This window comes from Drosophila sechellia, chromosome X (genome assembly GCF_004382195.2).
Source record: "Drosophila sechellia strain sech25 chromosome X, ASM438219v1, whole genome shotgun sequence".
NCBI lineage: Eukaryota > Metazoa > Arthropoda > Insecta > Diptera > Drosophilidae > Drosophila > Drosophila sechellia.
Genome location: NC_045954.1, coordinates 18130677 through 18153812, shown reverse-complemented (window position 1 = coordinate 18153812; position 23136 = coordinate 18130677). Strand labels below are relative to the sequence as shown.

The 23136-nt window shown below is 42.9% G+C and overlaps 1 protein-coding gene across 12 annotated transcripts in view; it reads left to right on the top strand.

The window, feature by feature from the left end:
• LOC6614805 (potassium voltage-gated channel protein Shaker) overlaps positions 1 to 23136 on the top strand; it is a 119355-nt gene that overhangs the window by 33502 nt on the left and 62717 nt on the right. For 2 of the 12 annotated variants that reach the window (XM_032725492.1, XM_032725491.1), the window contains exon 1: positions 2974 to 5634. The exons of 6 other annotated variants lie outside the window; for them this stretch is intronic. In XM_032725492.1, coding sequence (XP_032581383.1) covers positions 4295 to 5634 — 1340 coding nt within the window. In that variant the 5' untranslated portion in view covers positions 2974 to 4294. Of the gene's footprint in view, positions 1 to 2962; positions 5635 to 11612; positions 12016 to 17861; positions 18489 to 23136 lie in introns of those variants that run through there. 4 more of the 12 variants (XM_032725494.1, XM_032725493.1, XM_032725501.1 and 1 more) reach the window with 4 other exon arrangements.

Below are 23136 nucleotides of genomic sequence, written 5' to 3'. Positions count from 1 at the left end.
TTTATCAACGATCTTTATAAATATTAAACTATAATGAAAATATTTATTGCTGGATGAGCTCTTTTTTGATCAATTACGATCCAGAAATATTCGAAATATTGAATCTCAGTTTCATAACTTATTTCTTTTGGCGATGTAAATTTGTGCCATCTCTCGACTTTGTTGTTCATTTGGGGAGTTTTGAGTTGGCAGTTGAAGTGGCAAAGCGGATATGTTAGACGTCACGAAACAATCGCATCAGGCACTGCCTTTCGTCCTTTTCGTCCTTTTCGTCCTTTGTGAGTGGTGTGTGCCTTTTGATTGCCACAGCCTTGACGTGAAGCGGAAATATTTGCCCAGCACTTTTCGTCTTTGGTTTTTCTTTGTTCGGTTTCCATTTTCCGCTGCTGCTCTGTTTTGTTTTCACGAACATTTTTTAATTGATTTGCCTTTGTTGGGTTGTCGTTTTTGTTGTCGTTGTCGCCTTCACCGTGGCCATGACCAGTTAGCCGCAAAAACAAGCGCCTCTTCACTTTCCCGCACCGTGATTTCCTCCAACTTTCTTTCTTTCATTTATTATTTTCTTGATATATATATGTATTTCGTTTTGGAACACACGCACACGGCTCTCCGCCTTTGAGTGTGTGAGTGTGAGGAGTGAGCGGAGAAAAGGCCATCAATTTTGTTATTTTTAGCATGCAAATCGTTCTGTCAGCCTTCGGGGCAAATGACTTGGTCGAGAGGGTGCCTTCATCCATCTGACATCCAGCTGGGCAAGCAAATGCCCCCGGATTTTCCAGCTTTCCAGCTTCCCAGCGTCCCTGCCATGCAATCCGATGTACTTGCTCGTGTCTTTTTGCCGGATATTATTTGCTTGGCTTTCACCTCCATCGCCAGGAAATCTGTGTCTCACTGTGGCAAACATTTGATCAATAATATTTTGGAGTAGCCCCCTCCGGAAAACGCTTTCGCCATTCTACTCACGTGCCGTGACTGCTTATTAGCCATGAAGGTTACCAGCACCAGCTGAGTTAAGTTTGGTTCACAATGAAAAAATATGTTATTAAAAATTAAAATTAGAGAAAAGTGAGTTTTTGTGGCTAAATAAGGAAGCCATCTAAAACTGGACAAATTTTGTCATAATTCTCCTAAAAGCAAACTTTAAAAAGTGATTGGCATTAACAAGTCAGCTTTTCGCTGAGTGTATTTTCTTCAGCTTTTGCCACATGGTCGTCGCGCATGCAACCCAGAGCACCACCCTGCCCCACTTAACCACCAAACGACCAACCACTGACACTGGGCCAGGGCAATTTGCATGGCAACAACGGCAACCACACGTCGCATATGAGCGGCACAAAGAGCCGGCCGTGATCCATGCGTCATATGCTCAATGTTGCTCCGTTCGTCGACAAATTGCAATCGCACATGCAATTGAATTCCATTCCAGTTGAGTTCAGTTCAGTCCATTCCATTCCCAGAACCCGGCAACAATTGTCCTTCGTCCTTGCCAGCGCCCAGTGTTGGGGTAAATGATATTGGAATTTAAATTTGAATTTGATTCGGAATATGAATGGGTGCTCGGATTTAACGAGCTTGCCGCTGAATTCATGGCGCAAATTAGGCAAATGGCAATGGGCTAGCTAGACCACACATTCGACTTGTGCTTATATAAATCAAGCTTTTCATGGGTACATCAGGGTTTGGATTAATTTTAAAAAGGAACAGAATTCATAATTCAGGGCCACGTTGAAAATAATTTAGCAGGCAGCTGCTTTTTTGTACGCAAGCAAGAGTACATAACTTAATAATCAGTTTTAGACTTGCCTAATTTATATTTAATATGAACTGTATGGTATTTCCAAATTTAATGTTCGATCTATATTTTTTTACTTCATGGACAAATAATAGTATGTTGTACTTTTCATTATCTCTCGTTGGTTTTACATTAAAGTTGGCCTTGATTTCTCGCCGTGCATTATTGCCGCTGCTGCTGCTGCTTCACACACATTAACATTAATCGTCATGCAAACGCACACATACACACACACACATAGCACACACGGCACTCACACAGCGAGAAAGTTACGAAGCCGAGGGACCAGCAAACGAGCAAAACAAACTACGAAAATGACGAACGCGACAACGACAACACAGCGACAACACAACGACAGCAAAGCGACTGCGGCAACGACGACGACGCGAAGCCGAATTGAAATGTTGCCCTCGGCTGTCAGACACTCACACTCAAACTCGAACACACTCGCGTTCGCACAAGCATGGGCAAGATTATAGGAGTTAAGATAGCAGCAATCGCACGAAAATATCTAAAGTTCTGCCAGTTGAAATAGATAAATGGATAAAATGTGTGTGCATTTTGGACTACTCGCTGTGTTGCAATTAATTACACTTTTGCCTTAGAAATCGTTGAAATAATGTTACAATTTGGTCTATTGAGTAGGTTATTATCAATTTCATTTCGCTGTTACAAATGGGATAGTAATATATAGATTTTGGTCACACTATTAAACTACTCTCTTAGTAAATATAAAAATGTGGTCACATTTTTCAACCCAAATGTAATTGGGAATATCGTAATACTCTACCTTGCTATTATAAATGAATAATATATAATAATTTTTGAAATTAACATTATATTTGCAAGCCCTTGAAAGTATGCTACGCTTTTAGCCGCAACTGTTTACCATACACTCGTCACTCGAAGTTCACGAGCTTTGGCCCTTGTTGTTCTTGCGAGTTGAGTTAAAGTCGGGCTGCCAGCATATGTGTATTTGTGCATATGTGTTAGTGCACTCGCGCGTCTGTACTTGTGTGTGTTGCCACCATCTGCAGCATTTAGTTAAGTTAAGCAATGAAGTGAACCCAACTGAACCGAAACTGGCCGAAATTGAAACGACGACAACAGCGATGAGGAATCGTTGCCATGCCTATACTATATAGAATATATATATATATATATATATATATATTTATGTGTATGCTTGAGTATACTTATGTGTGTGTGAGCGGTTCAAGTGGTGCTGCTGGCTTAGATTCCCGTGCTTTTCTTTTTTTTTGAATTTTTTTCGGCGCCGTTTCTGGCTTTTGGTTCTGGTTTTTGGCGAATAGTTTGTCCCGGCCAGTCAGCCAGGAAGCCAGTTAACAGGGCTCTCTCTTTCCCTCTCTCCAACTAGCTCTCGCTCGCTCTCTGTCCTGGCGAGTGTGTGTGTGTGTGCGAGTGTGTGCGTGTGGCAACTTCGTTGTTGCTAGTGGCATTGCTGCTGCCACTTCTGCCACTGCCACTGAAACTGCTGCTGCTGTTGGCTTTTGGCATTGTCAACAACGCGGCACAAAGTTCATACAATTGTGACACGCGGCGCGTTAAGCACGTGGCTCTGACTGATAACAGAACTCTGTCTGCCTAAATCAAATAAAAATTAATAAAAATCATATAAAAATGCCGCGTAGAAACGGCTAATGCATATTTTAAACAATTTTTTTTTTGCAAGTGTTCTGCGTTGCTGCGTATGTGTGCGTGCCAGTGATAAGCTTGATTGACCTCCTGACCCCACTGTCTGTGATTTTTGTTCGAGTGCCGCGAGAGAAAAGTGCGTGAACGGTCCGGGAAAACTGAGCGATTAGCTAACGTCTGGCCATAACCGTTTAGTAGTCGCCATTTGCAATTTACCAGCAACCGGAGCAGTGCATTCAACTCCATTTGGATGGCATCCAAAAGAAGATACATGAATTGTGATATGTAAAAGGAGGGTCTTTAAAGGAGTCAAAGCAAAGGAACTGTCATGAATGAACTAAATCAAACAAATCTATGCACAATAAACACTAATAAAAGTAAAGTTAAACACTGTTAAACATTTAAAACAAATAAACTAATAGCCACTGCACCTTAACTAGAATTTACAAAACAAAAAGTTGTGAAGTGAACTTAAAATCTTACGAAATGAAAATCAACTATAAAGTTAAATTTAGAAAACCATTTCGTACAAACAGATATATTATAAATCATTAAGTCTTAAAGATTTCACTAGATTGTGATATTACACCACGAGAACATTAAACTTTTCTCAAAATAGCTTAATAGTAAAACGAAATACCTCTCTTAAAAATGTCAATACGTGTTCACTATCATTATTAAAAAGAAAAGAAGTAGTGTTTAAAAAAACTATCAACCGCTTTCGATCACATATAATTGAAATAAATTTAATAAAATGATTGTGTTATCAAAAATGAGCTATAAACATTAATGTGGGGTATTTAAAATAAAGAACTTTGCGCAAAAAGACGTCAAACAACCACAGCAATGAGCAGCAACAATGGCAACGATCATTCGCAACAGCAGCAGCAGCAGGCGACGCCTGGCACATCAGTTGCAACACCTGCTGCAGCAGCAACAACCACTGCCCATCCGGAGGCTAGTGCGCCTGGATCCGGATCAGGATCAGGATCGCAGGCATCGCGACCTGCAACGGCGCCTGCACGTTCCAGCAGCAGCAGCAACAACAACAATAATGCCACCAGCAGCACCAGCTTTTACAGGGTCAACCTGAGCAACACGAACAGCAGCAGCATCAACAACAACACCACCAGCTGCAGCAGCAGCAGCAACAACGCTAATCAAGCCAGCAACAACAATCACCATGAGAGCAGCAACAACACATTGGTAGTCAACACCAGCAGCACTGCAGCAGCAGGAGGCACTACAGCTGGAGCAACTGCATCAACAGCCGCCACTAATAACAACCACATCTATGTGAATCCGCACAGCTACGATAGCAGCACCACCGGCAGCGTGAGTGGTTCCACGGCAGTGATGCTGCCACTGCCACTGACTCTCCCGCTCAACTTGCAACATCAGCCATCAGCAGCAGGCGCAGCAGCAGGATCAGCATCAGTCGACTCGCAGCAGCAAAATGCGTTGGGTGGCAGCAACACGGGCGCCATCAGTCGCATTGGAACCATGACCGGAACTGGCACCTCCACGTCCACAACGCTGAGCACCCTGAACACATATCTCTTTCCCTGTGGCGCCGACTCGGCCAGCAGTTGCGATCTGGACAGTAACTTCAGCCAGATGCTGGGCGCCGGCAGCGAGGGTGGAGCGAGCAGTTCCCTCAGCCAGACGACGGCGCCGGCGGGTGCGGGATTGGGATTGGGCGTGCAGCTGGGGCTGGGCTTCATCAACAGTCGGCGGCGCATCAGGCGACTATTCGGTGTGGGAGACATGGTGCCGCCGGTGGCCACGCCCACACCCTATGCAGCCGCCCTCAGACGGCGCAGTTCGCAGTTGGTGCAAATGACCAAGAAGCGGGAGAAGGAACTGGAGGATCTGGAGCAGCAGCAGAGAATAGCCACGGTAGCCTCGGCCAATGCCGCTTTCCTCGAGCGCCGCGAGCAGCAGCAGCAGCAGCAACAGCAGCAACATCTGCAACAGACGCAGCAGCAGCAACATCTGCAGTTCGCCTTCAATCCCCTGCAACCTGAGGCTGGAAAAAAGAAGAAAAAGAAGCCTCCTGGACCGCCGGCCCACACGAGACAGCAATCGTCGCGAACCATGGACGATCCCATGATGAATCGACCCAGGAAGAGCACACCTGCGGCCAGCAAGAAGAAGGACAAGGGACTGGAGAACCCCTATGAGAAGTACCCATCACCAAAAATCCAAAAGCACCCACCGCTCTTAAGCCTCACCTATACGAAACCAAAAATGAGAAAAACAAATATCAAAATATCTATGAAAATTATGCGGCAAAACAAGTGCTTCTATTACCATTTGATTTACGCCATTTGCTGCCATTCGTTTGATTTTCTTGCTTGTAACGATTTGAATAAAACGATTAAGAATACCTGCAAATACATAGTATTTTAATTAGTTTGAGTACCGCTTTGCTTTATCGCTTCTCAATGCTTTTTCGCCTTGTTGATTCTACTCGCCTCAAGCACCAACGTTGCAAATTTGATTTTATGCCCATGTGACACTAGTTGCAATGTAGCGAAAAATTGACAAGCTTGAAATTATTTAAGATCTTTGCCATTTAAAAATGAATTCCTAATTGTTTTAATTTGCTTTCCAAATTTTGAAATGATTTAATAATGCTTAAATAAGTAAAGTCGATTGATATCTGAATAGACTGGTGTAATACCTCTCTTACACTAGACAATAGCAATTTGATAAGAATTATAAGTGAGTGCCACATGGGCATAATTAGCTTGCTTACCGAGATTTAGCCGTCCCACAGGGCGAATGCGTAATGTCCGCAACAGCGGAAAATGCCAAAAGATGGCAGGGAAACGCGCTTTTTTTTTTGGCTTGGGGTCAGAAACAGAGCCAAGTTGCCGCCAAGTCAATGCCCGAGAGTCAGACACAGAAACCGTAAATGAATCCAGAATCTATAACCGAATTTGAATCAACAGACAGTAGACGGCGCCAGCTCCAAACTCTCTGGCTACAAAAAAAAAATAAAATAAAAATAAGCACTCTGGGTGCAAAAAACAAGTTCGGAAAAGTTCGCAGGGACGATGGGGGATGGCGAGAAATAAATGCGTAGTCATCTGTGCGTCTAACTGGAGCCAGCATAAGTCAGTGTCCTGGCCATCGAGCTATCCTGTCTGCCAGCAATCGTTACGTATACGCCACCGAGCCGGAGGAAATGGCTGCTTCCTCCTTTGCGATGGCAAATGACGACGGTTAATTGCCGTAGGTCAGCACAAATCCCAACTCTCAACTGAGGAATCTTTGACAACTTTTTTGTCACCCAACGCTGCTGCCCATTCGATTCTGGGACTTTGGTATATTTAGTCATATATATTTACCGCCTTTATGTAATGCCTTGGCTTTTTGGATACTGGAATGGGGTGTGCAATTGCTTTAATGTGGCTTGCGTGTCGCTGTGGACTTTTGTTGTGCCCTTTGTTGCTCGGCTTTCCTTCCTCCTGCTGCTAAAAAGGAATTTATGTCAATGCCAGAAGCGACAAACAACAAACAGCGAAACAGCAGCAAGAAAACAATAACAGAAGCGAATATTATAATGGAATAAGGGCGGGGTGCCTATGTGTGTGTGTGTGCAAGTGTGAGTGTGGGGGCGGGTGAAATCGGGAGTACTGACTTGGCCCCAAAACATTACTCTGCAGTTTCAGTTAATTGGCACGGCACACACTCGCTCATTTCTGGGGCCTATCCCCCTTTTTAGTGGCCAACACGTGGGCGACAAAAAAGCGAACACTGAGAGAAAAGCATACATGGTTATGTCATTGTTGTTTCTTTGCTTTCAAGCATTTCTTTTCAAAATATATATAAAAACATTTTGAAATACAAATTAAATATGTCTTGGCAAGGCAAAGAGAACTAGTGACGAATGCACCTACCACATACCATATTTATTATGCATACTAATTGCACTTGTTTATAAACACTCTCGGTACGCTTCGTCATTACGCAAACTTCAGTTCTTAAGGATAATGCTGTATTCGGAAAATATATTTCCTATCTAAATACAGATTTTACTTTGATTCAAAAATTAACAATGAGAGCTAAGTTATATAATTAGGCAGGCACCTACAAGTTACTAAACTACAAGTTCATTGAATTTCAAAAACGGTTACCTTATATACAATATAGTACTCTTAAAGTTTGTTATTAGTTTATGCAGCATTATTTTCAAGACCAAATATGGACTTTACCCCTACTTGAAGTATTTTTTCTCAGTGTTACGACTCGGAGCTTTAGGTGTGGGAAGAGTGGGAGCGAGAACACGCGACGCCATCGCTGCGACATGTAGCCGCCATTTAAATTGCCCGGCAAGGCGACCTCGTCACCCCACCGCCCACCGCCCACCACTACGCCAATTCAAACCCCTTCCCCCTGCCACCCCACACCCCTCCCGCACCATGGGATACCCCAACGTGGGAACAGACCCGGAATGAGACATGTTGCCCTTGATTTGTGTGCACGGCATGTGGCGGCGTGTTGACTATTTGCATTGCATATCCTCCCCCTTCGCCATCCCCCTCCCCCCTCCCACAACCAACCGCACACACACACACACACACCCACACATGCGCTTCCCTTTGCCCGCTGGTGTGTGTGCGTGAGCGCGCGCGTGTGTGTGTGTGTCCAATAATTTCGTAACATGGCCTTTGTGGCGATCTTTGCACAGCGATAAGCGAACTGGGAGGAGAACTCATTGAGTTGGCCACTCGCAACTTATTTTTCCCATTTGTTTTTTTTTTTGCCATATTTTTTTGGGCCAAGTGTAAAGGCCTTTGGCGAGGACAAAACAATAGCATTTGGCTCATTGCAATGGGATGTACGTCTAAGTATAAGTGAGTGTGTGTGTGTGGGTGTGTGGGTGCTGTTCCAATGCCAAGTTTGCATTTTTGTTGCTGCGCCTAATGACGTGGTAATTATTAATTATTCGATGCCTGTTATGGCCATTGTAACTTTCGCTTTTGCTGAATAATTCCCACTGGCGATTGCAAAGCAATTGAAAAGGTGCGCAGAAATGTGTAATTAAATTGTATTTACCGACGAATCAAGTGGAGGCTATTATTAGTTTGACATGTTTAGGGGAAGAGCAGTTGCGGTTGACCTACATTTTCCGATCCATTAGTTTAAGCATTAAGTATATTTTTAATTCTAGATGTTCATAAAAGGAATAACTGAACATTCAAATAATAAGTCTAAAAAATATATTTTAGTTTGTATTCATTTATAATATTTGAAATACAACTAGTTTGGCTCAATTACATTTACCTTATTGTTCTTTTTTTTTTTATAAATAGTAAATGTGTGCTTAGTTCCCTTCAAGTGGAAGTGGTTTCTGCTCAGGATTATATTGTAATTTATTTGTTTTTTCTTTGTGCCAACCACTTGCGCCTTTAAGTTAAAACAAGAACTTAAATGTGCTTTAAGTTGCATAATTTAAAAGCTTCTGTCGAGTTAGAAACTCTTGAAATTTTCCTTCAATTAAGCTGATTGCTTGGCCAAGTGTTTACCATCTGGTTGGGCTAATAATCTTGGCAACGGAAATGAATTCAAATTTGCACCGGCTTTCCGCGGAGAAGAAGGCGTTTTTTTTTCATTGGGCCACAGGAAAATAGGCTACGAAATCCATTCACTTATAAACTGCAGCTAGAGCGGCGACTCGCACACACAACTTTACTTCAAGGGCCACCAATTAGTGGAGGCAACACCAAGCCGCCCCATGCCACCCCATGCCACGCCATGCCACGCCATTACCACCCCATTGCCACCCCCTGCGGCAGCGACCTTGAACTCGCCGGCAAATCGAAGCACGAAACGAACACAAAGCGAATGAAAGTAAAAGTTGCACGTGCTTCGTCTTCTGCGGCTGGTGCTTTGGCTTTGCTTTTCCAGCTTTTCCTGCCTGCTACTTGCGGCAGCTGCATGCATAATGTGCAAAATATATGCCACCACCCACCACCCGCCCACTGCACCGCCCGCAGCCGTAGCCGCTTGGGCGCGAAGGTCGCCACTGCAGGCTAGATGGCTAAAAAAATCCATTAGGCCCTGTTGATGAACCTGCCCCCCCTCCCGAAGTCGCTGACGTCACCGAAGACTCACCTGTTTCTCACTTTTCTCTTACCACCTCTGCTCACCTGGCCCTTTTGTCTTATGCGCCCTGCATTTACTTATTTATTGAGCGCTGCGACAAAAATTCGCAAGTAATATACATATATACTCGTTTATATGTATTTAGTGGCATATATATATATGTGTGTCTGTGTGTGTGTGGATGTGGCAAGGGGGCGGGGCGAAGTGACGACGTCAGCAGCGATTTATTTCGCGACAGTTTGTCGTTCATCTTTTTTTACGACCGACGGACTCTGAGATTGCTGTTGTCATTTATTTGCCGTCATAAACTTTCAATGGAATCACGCAAGCGATTTTTGCCAACTTTTCTCATACTTATCCTTCGCCGCCCGCTGCTTTCGTTTATTGTTCCGCATATATGACAAAAATGTGACAGCGACAGCAGGCATATTTTCCGCCCATTTTTTCCATTTTCCATTTTCCTATTTCTAGCCACCATTCCCATCCTTTTTTGCTTGGGCATTTTTTAAAGCGGGCAACGCATTCGCAGCCCCATTTTCCCATTAACTTCCCGGGCAGACTTTAAACTTCTGGCTGATGTTTTGCATGTTTGACACACAAAACGGGGGCTTCCCCGGCCAAAAGGGAAAACGGAGCCAAAAGGCGAACAATAAGCAAATTGGCCAAAGGGCGAACGGCAACAACAGCAATCAACAGCAGTGGCAATACCAAGTTCCACTTTCGATCGACAACGAATCGCTGATGCCCTGACTTTAAGAGCCACTTTCAGATGGCAGGTCAAGTAAATAGCTTATCATTATTGACTAATTATGTTTTAGAGAGAAATTAAGGCTTAATTCTTACGATTTCACCATGTTACTTGGTGCAACTTTGCACCATAAATGGACTATTCTTACAGCCCTTTAAAAACATATCTTATTTATAATATTTCTGATGCCTACAGTTTTTGTTAGTCAGTTTTCATAATAATATCTACAAACAAATTTAAGTAGGATGTGCATCTGTGATCTGTACATATTTCGTATTAAAGATATATTATTATTATACGCTATGTACTGGAATTTCAATTAAATGCTAATTTATATTAGAAAAACAATGAAGCTTAAAAGCAAATTAACTTGAAATATATTTGTATATTGTTTTGGGAATCTTAAAAATAAGTTGTTTGGGTTCTTAAGATATCAGCCTACAGTTACCACCCCATATGCCTTATTGAACTGAAAAAAAGTGAGGGCTTCGCTCTAGTCGTTGCACTTGGCACTCGATGTTGCCTGCTGTTCTTGCCTCCGCCCTGTGTGTGTTCTTGCCCCGTATAAATAACATTTTTGTCAAGCGCCTCGTATGACAAAGTGTCAGCTATAAATGTGTTGCACACACACTGAGGCGGCCACTCGAACACATATGTACATATACATATAAATGTGTACGTATATATGCATGAGTATGTTTGACTAGGCCTATTGGGCACTCAAGTGGCTGCAATTGCTGATGTTGCTGCTATTGCTGTTGCTGTTGCTGTTGCTGCTGCTGCAGTTCAAACGACAACAGCAACAATTGCCGCTGCTGCTGCTGCTGCCGTCGACTTTGCTGCCCTGTGTGTCTCCAATGTCTTTGATTGTTGGCGTTGTGGCAAGTGTTGTTGTTGCTGCTGCTGCTGTCGCCTTTCGGCAGTTGGATGCCCAAAAATTGTGGCGTCTGCGTTGCCCTTTTCCACTTGTTGTTGCTGCTGCTGTAATTTTTGAAATTTTTACTGCCTAGTCGTTCGGTTGTTGTTGCTGCTGCTGCTGCTGCAACTTCTGCTGCTGCTGCTACTGCTGCTGTGGCGACAAATATTGTTGTTGCCTGGCGTTTGAATTGAGTCTGCCCTTTTGTACTTGTTGGTTTCGCTAGCTTTTGCTTTTTATATTTTTCGGCAGTCAGGCAAAACATTTTCGGTTCTGGGTTTCTGGTTTTCGGTTTTTCGGCCTAATGTTGCTGCCGTTGCAGTTGCAGTTGCACTCGGCGCGGAAAGCGGAAGCGTTGCCTGCTCCTCGCTCGGTGCGGATAGAAAAATTAAAGAAAATAGTAATTACTTCCAGCTGCTGAGTGGAGCAGTGTGTGTGTGTGCGTGTGTGATCTGGTCGTCGATCCTGATCACGGATCCTCCATACCCATACCGATACCTTTTGTGTGTGCTGCTGCCTTTCGCTGGCAGGATAATGGCCGTCGACGGCTTCGGGCCGAGCAAAACGCATTCTGGCCGGCCAGCGGATTGCCGTTCTCTTTTTGTTCGAGTTTTTCAAATTTTTTTCACGTGATTTGTGCCTGGCTAAATTGTGCATTGTGGTTAAGTGGCAGTTAAGTTGCAGCAACAACCGCAGCAGCAGACGCAGCAGCAGCAGCCGCATCAGTATCGCCAGCTGCCTCAGGATGTTCGTGGTCAATGCCATCAAGGATGAGATCGAAAAAATGTAAATATGCGGGGATGTGTAGTGGCCTTTACTCCTTTGCTCAATTTTTCCATTTTTCTCGATTTCGCTTTCTCAAGATTCACGCATTGATTTTTTATCCGTTTTTTTTCTGGTGTGCAACCCCCAACGATTTTGTCCATCAGATAAAATTAGAAATTAAAAATTGATGGGGCGAAACAAAGGTAAAAAGCAGTAGAACAGCTAAATTATGCAGAATTCCTTGATTTGATTTGATTTGTTGCACGGGGGGGTTAAGGGGATTTCCCAGTCGCATTTTCCTTCTCGGAAAATCAATTGATACGCAAATTTCGCCCCTTTACCCCTTGCCCCCCTCCACCACCCATGACATGCTTGTGTGCTGTGACCCAGCCAAAAATAAACTTCATTGACCGCTTCCACTTTGGTTTGACGCTAGTTTTTAAAAAGTCCATCCATTTTGGGGGAAACTCCCCAAAAAAAGGGGGACAGAGGTGCAAGTTCTGACTAACGGAAAATTAAGCTACCTTTGTTGCACTGCAAAAAGAGTTTTGAAAATGAAAAAAGCTCAGTTTGTGCTAATTGCTTACCAACTATGGCCAAATATTGAAATTACCAGCATATTGGGTTTTCAAGCTGTGAGAACGAGCAATAGCCAAGGATGTGTTTTTAGATTTATAGGTCAAGACGTTTGTTTGCTGGGCTTGAAACCGCTTTGAAACACGTACTTATGTACATGGTACACATGTGCAGAACTCATGTGTTTATATCGATAAAGTGAATCCATAACTTCCGTTTATTGAACAACATATAATTTCCATTATTATTTTCTGCTTGTGTGGCCCTCTTTTGCCCCAGCAATCGCCAGTCAATCGAATTGATTGATGAACCCACCGATGGCCACCGACCAATCAATGTCAATTGCTCTTCCTTCTTTCTTTTTGCTCTACTTGATTTCTTCTCTGTATTTCGCCTGCCCACTTCCGCTTCCTTATCTTCCGCCCCCTCATGCACCCTCACGCTTTCCATCTTTGTGTGTCATGTTCCTGCTCCTTCGTTCTGTCTGTCCGTCCGTCCGTCCGTTCGTCCGTCCGGCTGTCTGTCCTGATATCTCCTTCGACTTTTGCTCCGATAACCAAGTTTAAACGTCATTAGAACACTTTGCGTGCCATGTTTGCCACCAACAAACACCTACCATTTCGGCACTGCAAGAAATTTTTATTTATTTTAAAAAAGCGTCATTTTAATTTTACTTAATCCTTTTTTACTCTGGCAAATACTTATTATACCACCGCCTTCATTTAATTTTAATTTTCTGGATTTAAATAGGTTGTCATAAAGTATGTCAATTTCTTGATTAAATAAATAAAGTACATTCTAAAGCTTAAGACATAGACTAAGTAAGCAAAATAAGTACATAGTACATATTTTATATAAATTAATGGTAGTGTTGATCAGCTAAACCTATAAAATTGTGTTCCTATGCGTCAAGGTACAAATCTCGTTCCAGTTCCTCATTGGTTTCGGTTTCAATTTCGTTTGCCTTCTGCTTTTTGTTTGTTTGCTGTCTGTGGCATTTGGCGCTAGTCTGGCGGCCTTTGCCTCTCGGTTTTGTTTAGCCACCTCAGTGCGGTGGCTAGGTGGCGATACACGTATGTCTTGCACTTTTGCCTAAGCCTCAAGTCGTTCGAAAACCAAGCGCTAAATGCATATCTCTGTGTCAGAATGTGGAACAGTTGGCTATAATTACAAGCACACGCACACACACAGAGACACTCGCACACACACACATACACGTACAGATACGGCACATTGTTCTTGTAGTTGTAGCAACTGAATTTGGAAGCCCCGATCACTTTTCACCTGCCGTCTGAAGTCGCAAGTCTGAAGTCTGCCGTTTACCGTCTGCTGCCTTTCACCTTTCAACCCGGTGGGCTGACAGGTGGCGCAGGGCGGAGGGGGAAGCGGAAAAGGGATGAAGCGGCGGCAGAGGGCGGGTGGGAAAGCGGAAAATGGGAAATGTGGTTGTTCCGGTGGCGCCAAAGAAACGTTTAACGTTTTATTCCCATTCTCATTTTCGCCAGTTTCATTTGCATTGTTTGCCATCGCTCCAAAGTCCTTCCACAGTTTTAGTAATCAATTTTTGTTTTTGCTTTTGTTGCACCCAAATGCTGTCGCTATCGATGTGTGTGTCTCTGTGTGCGTGTATATCAGTGTGGGTGCCCCTGTGCCTGTGTGTGTGTGTGCGTGCTGGAGGAAAGCTGGCGAAAATGTGGCATCGACACAGCCAGTTGCATAAACGTCGCAGTCGCACGCGGAACCAGTCGAGAGTAGCAATCGCATTAAAGACCCATTTTTAATGTTTTAATCTGGGCTAAGCCATTGAATTATACACACACACACACATCCTGCGAGTCCTTGAAATGGCATCCAATTCACAACTGGTTCTACGCTCACACTCACACTCGCCGAAAAGCGTGCTCCTTCATCTTCATCAAAGGAAATCACAAGAAATAACAAACAAATACGTGTGTGTGTGCGTGATGCTGCTGCACTCTCGATAGTTCCCTCTCTTTCTTTTTTGTTTCAGTGCCTGTGTGTTTGTGTGTGTGTGTGTGCCTCTCTCCCTCTCTTTTAATCGCCCTCGCTCTCTCTTCGGGCGACTTACCATGGAAACGTTTTGGAAAAATGTGAAACATGAAGATTGGACTTTCCCTATAGCCGCTTTCAATTTTGTTGTGATGCTGCGTTGAGTTTCCGTTTGCCAGTTGCCATCACCATAACCATTATCTTTACCGTTAGCATCGGGCTTCAAGTGTTTGTTCGAGTGCAATAGCGGAAATTCAATTTCCATCAATCCGCGATTTTGTCGTTTTTTTCTTGTTATTTTTTTTTAGAAGTTTCCCCAACCTAGTTGTTGGCCAAATTCGAGCAATTTTCAGCAGCCACATTTCGGATAAATTTCAGTTTACTTGTGCGTAGTATCTGTGCAAGTGTGTGTAACAATAAATAAGTGCCATGCGGTTAATCTAAGCCATTAAAAATAGATTTCGTGACTACCAATTTGGGATAATAGAGTTTTCGTGTCCTCCGAGCATAAAATATAAATGAAGTTACATCAGATCATAGAGAATTGGGTCCCCTTAATAATTTTGTTCAACTTTAGACATAGCTGGATAAATTTTCTCTATTGATTTTGGAAGTATGATTCTAAAAAAGTTAATTGCTTTTGCCTTTTTTATGTAGATAGTAATTTTTAATTTCCGAAAATGTTTACACTTAATTAACTTTGCTGTAAAGGTAGTGATTTATATGATTTAAAAAGGGGCACAACTAAAACACAATTTTGTTTTAGTTTATTTTATATATTAGAGTGTCCCACTTATTTTAGTAAACATATTTCGCTTCATAGTTTCAAGGATGACAAATGGGCATTCCCAAAAGCAAAGGACTTAATATTTAGTTTTGTGTGCAGAAATAGTTGTGATTTATTATTTTAATTGCTGAAACATAGAATAAATAAAAGGATTATTTATTGTATGGGTGCACTAAGCTAAGTGTTTAAATAATAGTTCACAATTTATTTGGTTCTTGAATTGATTTAGGATTTAATGTTTAGTTTGCGATTGTTGATACGGCAAGAGGATTTATTGGTTTGTTTGGTTTCATTTCTTAAGGAATTCCTAAGCTAAATGATTATTTGATAAAGTTATTAATTAGTTTATGATGAGATCCCTGTACAGACATTAAACACCCAATAATTTTGTGAAATGAGCACATTTTCACTTACTTGCAACTTTCATCTATGCGGAACCACTTGAAGTTGTTTATAATTTGAGATTATTTAGCTTAGTTTACTTTTGTTTACTTTTGCAGATGTGCAGTGCTGTATAAATATTTGTTTGTTTGCCAGTTGCAACACAATTTGCCTAACTTAATTGAAACAAAGAGTTAACTCAGTTCAACACTCTGAGGCAGGGTCAAATGCTGTCCGAATCGTATTAACTGTAAAAGCTTTCAATAGTCCTTCTTTTACTACGCTGCGTTGCGTCCAAACACCGCCCACATGGCCCGCCCCACCCTCTGGCCATTTTCCACCCACTTTCCACCCCCTTCCCCGCGACGCCGCCTAACCATTTTACACGTTTTCCCGATGTCAGTGTGTCAGTGTTACAGTGCCAAAGCCGGGTCCATGTCCGTGTTTTTGTGCTGCTGTCTGTGTCCGTAAGATGCCGACATTCCACGAAGCCTTTCTCCCACTTTCTCCCTCCCTCTCTCTCTCGCTATCTCTCTGTTTGGCCTTTGGTGCCATCTCTTTCTGCTGTTGGGTAGAAACGATTTGGCAAGTGGAACACGGCAGAACATTCACATTTTGGACCGCGCTCATTTCGCGGCATTTTCGTTACGTATACGCAATGTGAGCCGGATAGGCGATGGGGAAAAAGTGTTAAATTAAAGCGACAAAAATTAACGAAAAAATTATAGTCGAATTTTTTGAACATGTATATCGAAGATTGTGTGTGTATATAGGATTGCTTAGAACAGAAATGTACTGATTTTGTGCTATGTGCATGTGTGTTCGTGAGCCCGCTAGTTAACTGCCTTCGATGGCCCAGTGTTTCCTTTATTTTCCCTGTCTCCGGCCAAATGTAAACAAATTTCAATAATGGAAAAAATGCGAGCAAGGAAAACTGTATGTGTGACAGTGTGTGTAAGTGTGTTTTTGTATGTGTGGGGGTCAGGCGCATGTCTGCAGCAGAAGAAGAAGAGCGATTAAAGCAGCTGTGCGAAGTTCTCGTTTTATTTACATTTATTAATATTTCCGTCTTTTTTTTATCACTGTGTCTGCGACTGTGTCAATGTGTGTGTGTGTGGTTGGATGTGAGTGGCTTTGCTCTTGGGAATTGTGGCGTCACCATGGCGTATGCGTAATATTTTGTTTTGTAATTATATGCGCGGCGGGCAAACGAAAATTTGTGTTTAATTAATTAATTGAAGCGCAGCAGCAACAGCAGCAGCAGTAGCAACAGCGGCGAACGCGTTTTTAGTTAACCGCGTGGCGCCAACTTGAGCGCAACTCAACGGAAGCTGCCCCGCAGAAATGGTTTTTATTTTTTTTTTTTGGATTTACATATATGTACCTAGTGTATATGCTTTTTTTTCTGTGCTGCCCAGTCCCAAAAACAGCTGCTTGCCACAGCTGAGTGTGTGAGGGTGCGTGTGTGTGTTTGTGGAAGCGAGATGGGCATATGTAAATAGAATTCTTTCCGCCAAACAACGACCTTGCCGCCCAAAAAACAAAACGGAATGAAACACGCAGCGGCGGCAAGTGATAAATGAGATGCAGGAATCTCAAATAAATGTATCAATTACAGTTTTTTTGTAGTGCCCCCATAAGTAGGCTATACGTTTGGCCCAAAGTGCATTCACTTAACAAATAAATAAATAAACAAACAGCGGCAATTGGCAGCAACATGTGGCCAAAACCGCAACGCCAATGCCACTAAAATGCAATTACAACTGATAAACCAAACCGGCAATAAAAACGACAAAACCCACAGCAAATCAACCGCAATCATCGACGACAATAAAATCAACAAATAACAACAATTCAAAGTGAAATGAAATTTTAGTTTAGTTAAAGGGTCGCCTGTGGATTATCTGGGCAATCGCATTTAATTTAAATATACTATTCCAGTCTTAGTCATATTTTTCAAGTTTTAGTTTGGTTGTATTAATGGAATTATAATGAATTTATAAGCAGGAATGAGTTAAATGTTCGCATTTAAATAAATTCCCAATAAAATCCTTTAATACGTAAAAATTAATGCATACAATTATTTTCCATTAAAAGATATATTTGATTTAAAGTTCCGATCAGAATACAGTGATATTTGTGATTTTTGGAGTATACATTTTCTATAATTGTTTGTGCATAGTCACACGAGTCGACGAGGCCCCCAAAACAGATCAAATAGAATGGCAAAACAAAATAATTAAAAAGTGATTAAATAAGTTAACACCAAATGCCGATCTGCAAATGGCAACCAAACGAGCAGACGAGCCACAGACAACGCTTCCAGGTCGAGTGCCACCTTTTGTTCGTGCAGCAGCAGCGTGTACAGTGAGGCAAAGCTAACAGCGACGCGAGATTCGCAACGCGGGATTATCGGCGCCCGAGAGGCCAGGAGCGGCCCACTCGGTGGCCGTCATGCAGCTGCAGGCGGCCGGGGCGCAATTAACCAGCAGCTGCATTTAGCTCACCCATTGAGCACCTAGCAAACACATAGAACACATACACACATACAGTCACATACTAGACACGCACACACACACGTACACGCACGCACACGAACACATACAGATCCAATTTATTGGCAAGGATACAGTGAGCTCAGCGAAGCAGACCAGAACTAGAAAACCGAAACAGAAACCCAAACCGAAACTGTTACAGAAACTGAAACTGAGACCATGCAGATGATACTTGTTGCTGGCGGGTAAGTGAAAAGACAGCCCACTTTCACCCTTCACCACCACCACCTTCCGATTATCCTATCCAAATCCAAATGCAAATTCAAATCCAAATCCAATCCAACCCAATCCAGAGTCCCCTCCCCTCGATGTGATATATGTGCCTCTGTGTGTGTGTACTACTCGGAAATACTCGTACTAACTTAACTGCAAAATCTGAGATTGTGTATGTAACCCGTGTGTTTACCTAGCTGGAATAAAAGTTGCCAAAATCATTTTCTTTGTATCTATCTATAGCCGTAAGCCTTGACTTGATCGGTCAGTTCTATATGCCACATCTTTCTGTATAATCATGCCTTAATAGTACTCCAAATGCTTATTGTTTCGCCTTATTTGCCACTCGCACTCGTTGCCGCCAAATGCCTTTGCTTGGCACATGTATCTAGAATCTATAGATTATGATAACTCGTAACTTGTACTGTGTATTGTGATCATATGCTAATACATATACATTTGACAATCTGTCTAATCACTGTTTTTCTTTGTTTCCCATTTGCAATACTCCACGATTCCTACGATGACCGAACTCGATATGAACCAATACCTTCAACTTCCAGGTAAGTCACAAAATACAATTATCTAAGTTGGGAGATTACGTGGGTTCAATTCTATAAGGATTACATGGAAGATAATCAATAATCTTATACTATTATTGGTAAACAATTTTCTATATTTCTCTGGTTGCATTAAGTCATTAAATAGCAAAGGAAAAAATGAAGTAAAATGTCATTTAACATAAAAAAATCAAATCTGAACTGAAGAATTATAAGTACAACATCGACTCTTAAAATATTGCCCAAAAAGGCGCAAGTAACCATAATGGTCAAATGAAATCCTAGTCATTCAAAACCTATAGAGTTTAATAAACTAGTAAGTGCATTAGAACTAAATAAGATTGTATTTATAAACCCAAAAGACGTACTTATTTTAGTTTATTATTTTCTGGATAACTTCGTCTCATTTAAAGATGAGTGTTAAATATTTCTGAAGAAAGCTCTTTTCCTTTCAATAAATTCTAAGATGCCATTTGGCAAACACTATTAAATTATAGTTAAAATTTCACAAATATATGTATTTTAAAAGTTAACCAACTTATTCTCCAAATGCTTTTGTGTGGCTATAAAAGGTTTGCGTTCCGATAAACTTTTATTCAATAATTTTTCAAAACAAAAACCTCCTTTAGCAAGGACCCTGAAGCTTAAAGCTTTTCTGGTTTTATGAAAATCGAAGAGCTTAAAAGCTTGACTAAAACACAATTCCTAATTTCAAGAAAGCTTTTGGGTAGCTTTTTAGCTGGGAAAACAAATAGCTAGCGTCAACTTTGATGAAGCGGACGCCAGAGCTTTAAGCTGCGCTTTATCCAGCTTTCCCTGGCCCCTTTCACTCGTTTTCCCTTCTGTTTTCCTTTCCGAACTTTCCCATGCTTTGTTTGGGCGCGCGTTTGTGTGCGTGAATGTACCATGTGTTTATTTATTAATAATTGCATTACTCATACGCCACGCTGTCCCTCGCTGGAAGCATAGCGTTCAAGTGCACACGTGACACGTATATGCGTGTGTGTGCATTACTTGGGAGCATGTGTGTGTGTGTGTGTGAGTGTGCAGTTATTCGCATTATTATAATCAAGTGGAGCCAACAAAAGGGAAGCGAAGGAATAGGCTTCGGCAGGGGGAGCATAACGAGCCCGGCGGCGTTTTAAAGCACACATTAATAATAGAGGAGCACACCTTTGCCACCAAAGGGTGGCGATGCGGTGGCGAGGTGGAGGGCATGGGGTTGTGGCTTTTGTCGTTTCTCCTTCGATTCGATTTTCTCTTGCTCCCGTGTGCATGTGAGTGTAAGTGTATGTTTGTGTTTGGTTCATTTACAGTTTTCACCTAGTTTTCGTGTTTCGGTTGTTTTGCCTTCGGCCGCCGCCTCAGCGGCCCCTAGCGGCATTTGCTTTGTTTGACACCGCCACTCATCCCCGCCGACGGGCCCCCATTTCCAGCCCAGCCAGGAACTAGAGCTCCATCTCCAGCGGCCGGTGCCCGAGTGTCGCCAGAGTCGCCAGTGTCGCCAGTGTCCCTGTGCCCATGGTTCCCGCTCTTCTTGCTCAGCCATGTTCACCCAGGCTACTCTTTGGCTTTGTTGTTGCGGCGCTGCTTTGTTGTTGGTTTTCATTTTATTCATTTCGCTTCTGTGTTTTTTTTTTGTGTTTTTTGGGCCCGCTCTGGTCGCCGTGTTCGTGCCAAGTGGCACTAAAACTATTTGCCTTTTGCCCAGTTTTCGTATGCCTTTGGCCAGCGGGAACAGGAGCGGTACCTGCCACACAGCACAGTACAGAACATCGCACATCACACATAGCACACACTCGGCACACACAGAACCCAGCACGCAACACGCAAGAGGCGCCATCGGAGTCGGAGTGCAGCAGTGGAAAACTCCGTATAGTTTTAGCTATATAGCCATACGATCCAGTCCGCTGACAAAGCCGGAGCCAATGCAGCAAAGCAAATCGCACGTGCTCGCCTCGGCCCAAAATGTTCGTGGCGAGTTCGTGGCGCCCAACGTGGGGCGTTCGTGCCACCGCATTTGGCTCGGCTCGTAGTTCGGCGGTTCTTCTATCGCTGGACACTTTTGCAGCGCCTCAGTTCGGTTCAGTCGTCGCAGTCGCAGTCACGTCGTCACAACGTAATCGTGCAACGCGTTCCGCGCTTGGCGGTGACTGTCGTCAGTCAGTCAATCAATCAGTCAGTGAGTCAGTCAGTCAGTCCGTCAGTCAGTCGGTCAGTCAGTTAGTCAGCCAGCTATTCAGTTAGCTAGTCATTCATTCAGTCAGTCAGTCAGTCAGTCAGTGTGTCAATCTGGCAATTGGAGTTTCTATCCAGACTTCAATATTTTTACCTCGCTCAAAACCCCCCCACTCGCACTTTAAATAATAAAAAAAAGCAGGTGGTGCGTGCCGCGTAGCCGCGCGTGATTCTTGTTGTTGTTTTTTTTTCGGTGAATGTGAGTGTATGGTTCTCTTTTCTTAAATGGTAACTCTTGTTGTTATTGTTATTCGGAGCTCGGTGCGTGCCGCAAAATTCGAAGCACAAGGAGAAACTCCATTTAAAAAGGTGTTTAAAACAGCTTAAGAAGCCATTTAAGCACCCTTGCACGCGCCACAGAAAAGGGATGAGAAGAGAAAAATACGCCAGGACATGATCAGAGGCTCCAGGGGACTCTTGGACTCCCTCGCCAACTGTATCGCCCTATCTGCGACTGTTTCTGTGTTTGTTTACCTTAATTAATGCACTGGCAAGCGGCAAATGGACCCGGACACTGCCAACATAATTTGCCTAGGGGGCGCCACTCGAATCTACACTGCTGCAGCCTCCGGTGGAATGGTGATTCTGATAGTAGTGGTGGTGGTGGGGGGTTGTCCACGCCAACTTACCCGACTGCAGGTCGAGTTAATTAATATTTCACTCTAGTTAAGGGGGAGAAAGTGGAAAATAGTAGGGAATGGAGGGGAAGGGTAGGGTGAACTAGGGGTAAGAGGCACCAGTGAAGTTTGCTTACATAAGCAACTTCAATTCCTATTGCCTTTTGCCATTTCCATTCCCATTCCCACTCCCATTGCCATTTCCATTTCAGTGCAAGTCGAGTGGCCCAAAAGAGCCAGAAGGAGCAAATGCTGTAGCAGTAGCCTAAAGAGAAACTGGCAAATTGCTCATACGACGCATTGGCGCCGTCAAAAACTGAACGAGCCACAAAAGCGGAGTGAGGAGTGGAATGAGCAGCCGAAGCTGAAAGAAAAACAAGTTGACCCAATTTGCAATTGTAAATCAAACTTAAAATCACAGCCAAAGTTAAACAAAAATAGAATGGTCAGTGGCAAGAAGGGCAGGCATGTTTAATTTACAATAAGACAGCCTCAAGGATCGAATTCTGAGATCAATTGAATGCCCCGAAATGAAACTGGGCAGTGGCCTTAATATTTTACCAAAAGTGAAGGAAACGTATAAAATTTGTATGTCAAAAACAAAAACCCAGAAACAAGAACCACATTGATTGGATTAATGGGCTTATGTTTCGTTGCTTTGGCTGTTTTCTTTCCATTGTCATAGAGAGCATATATAAATAATAAATACACGGGCTTGCAACACAATTGTGGGTGAAAGCAGGCTTTTCAGCAATTCGAGCACCTCAGAATGCAGTGAAAACTAAACAGATGAATAGAAACATTGGAGTAATTATGTTGGGGATTTTAGAAATGCATTCATTTTGTGGTTTCATCATTCAGCAGAGATGAGAGGTTTACCATAACTTTGCCATCCGTTTGTTCGGCAAGTCACTTGGATATCTGGGAAAACTTTCCGCTTTCCACCAACCAGCCAGTTTTCCCATACAAATTAGTTTGGATTTGGATTCTCGCTCTGTTCATTAATTTGTCTAAGAGCAGCTGAGATTTTTCCCCGTATTACAACTTGAGCACTTGGGCATGTGAGGTTATTATTCAGCCTCGTCTTTGTATTTTTGTTAAGCTTCTTTTGTTTTCGCTCCTCCTATTGTTTTCCGCTCTACGTTCCCCGCTTTTTTACGCCATGTTCTCATTGTATTTGCGATTAAATTCAAGTTTGACTCGCA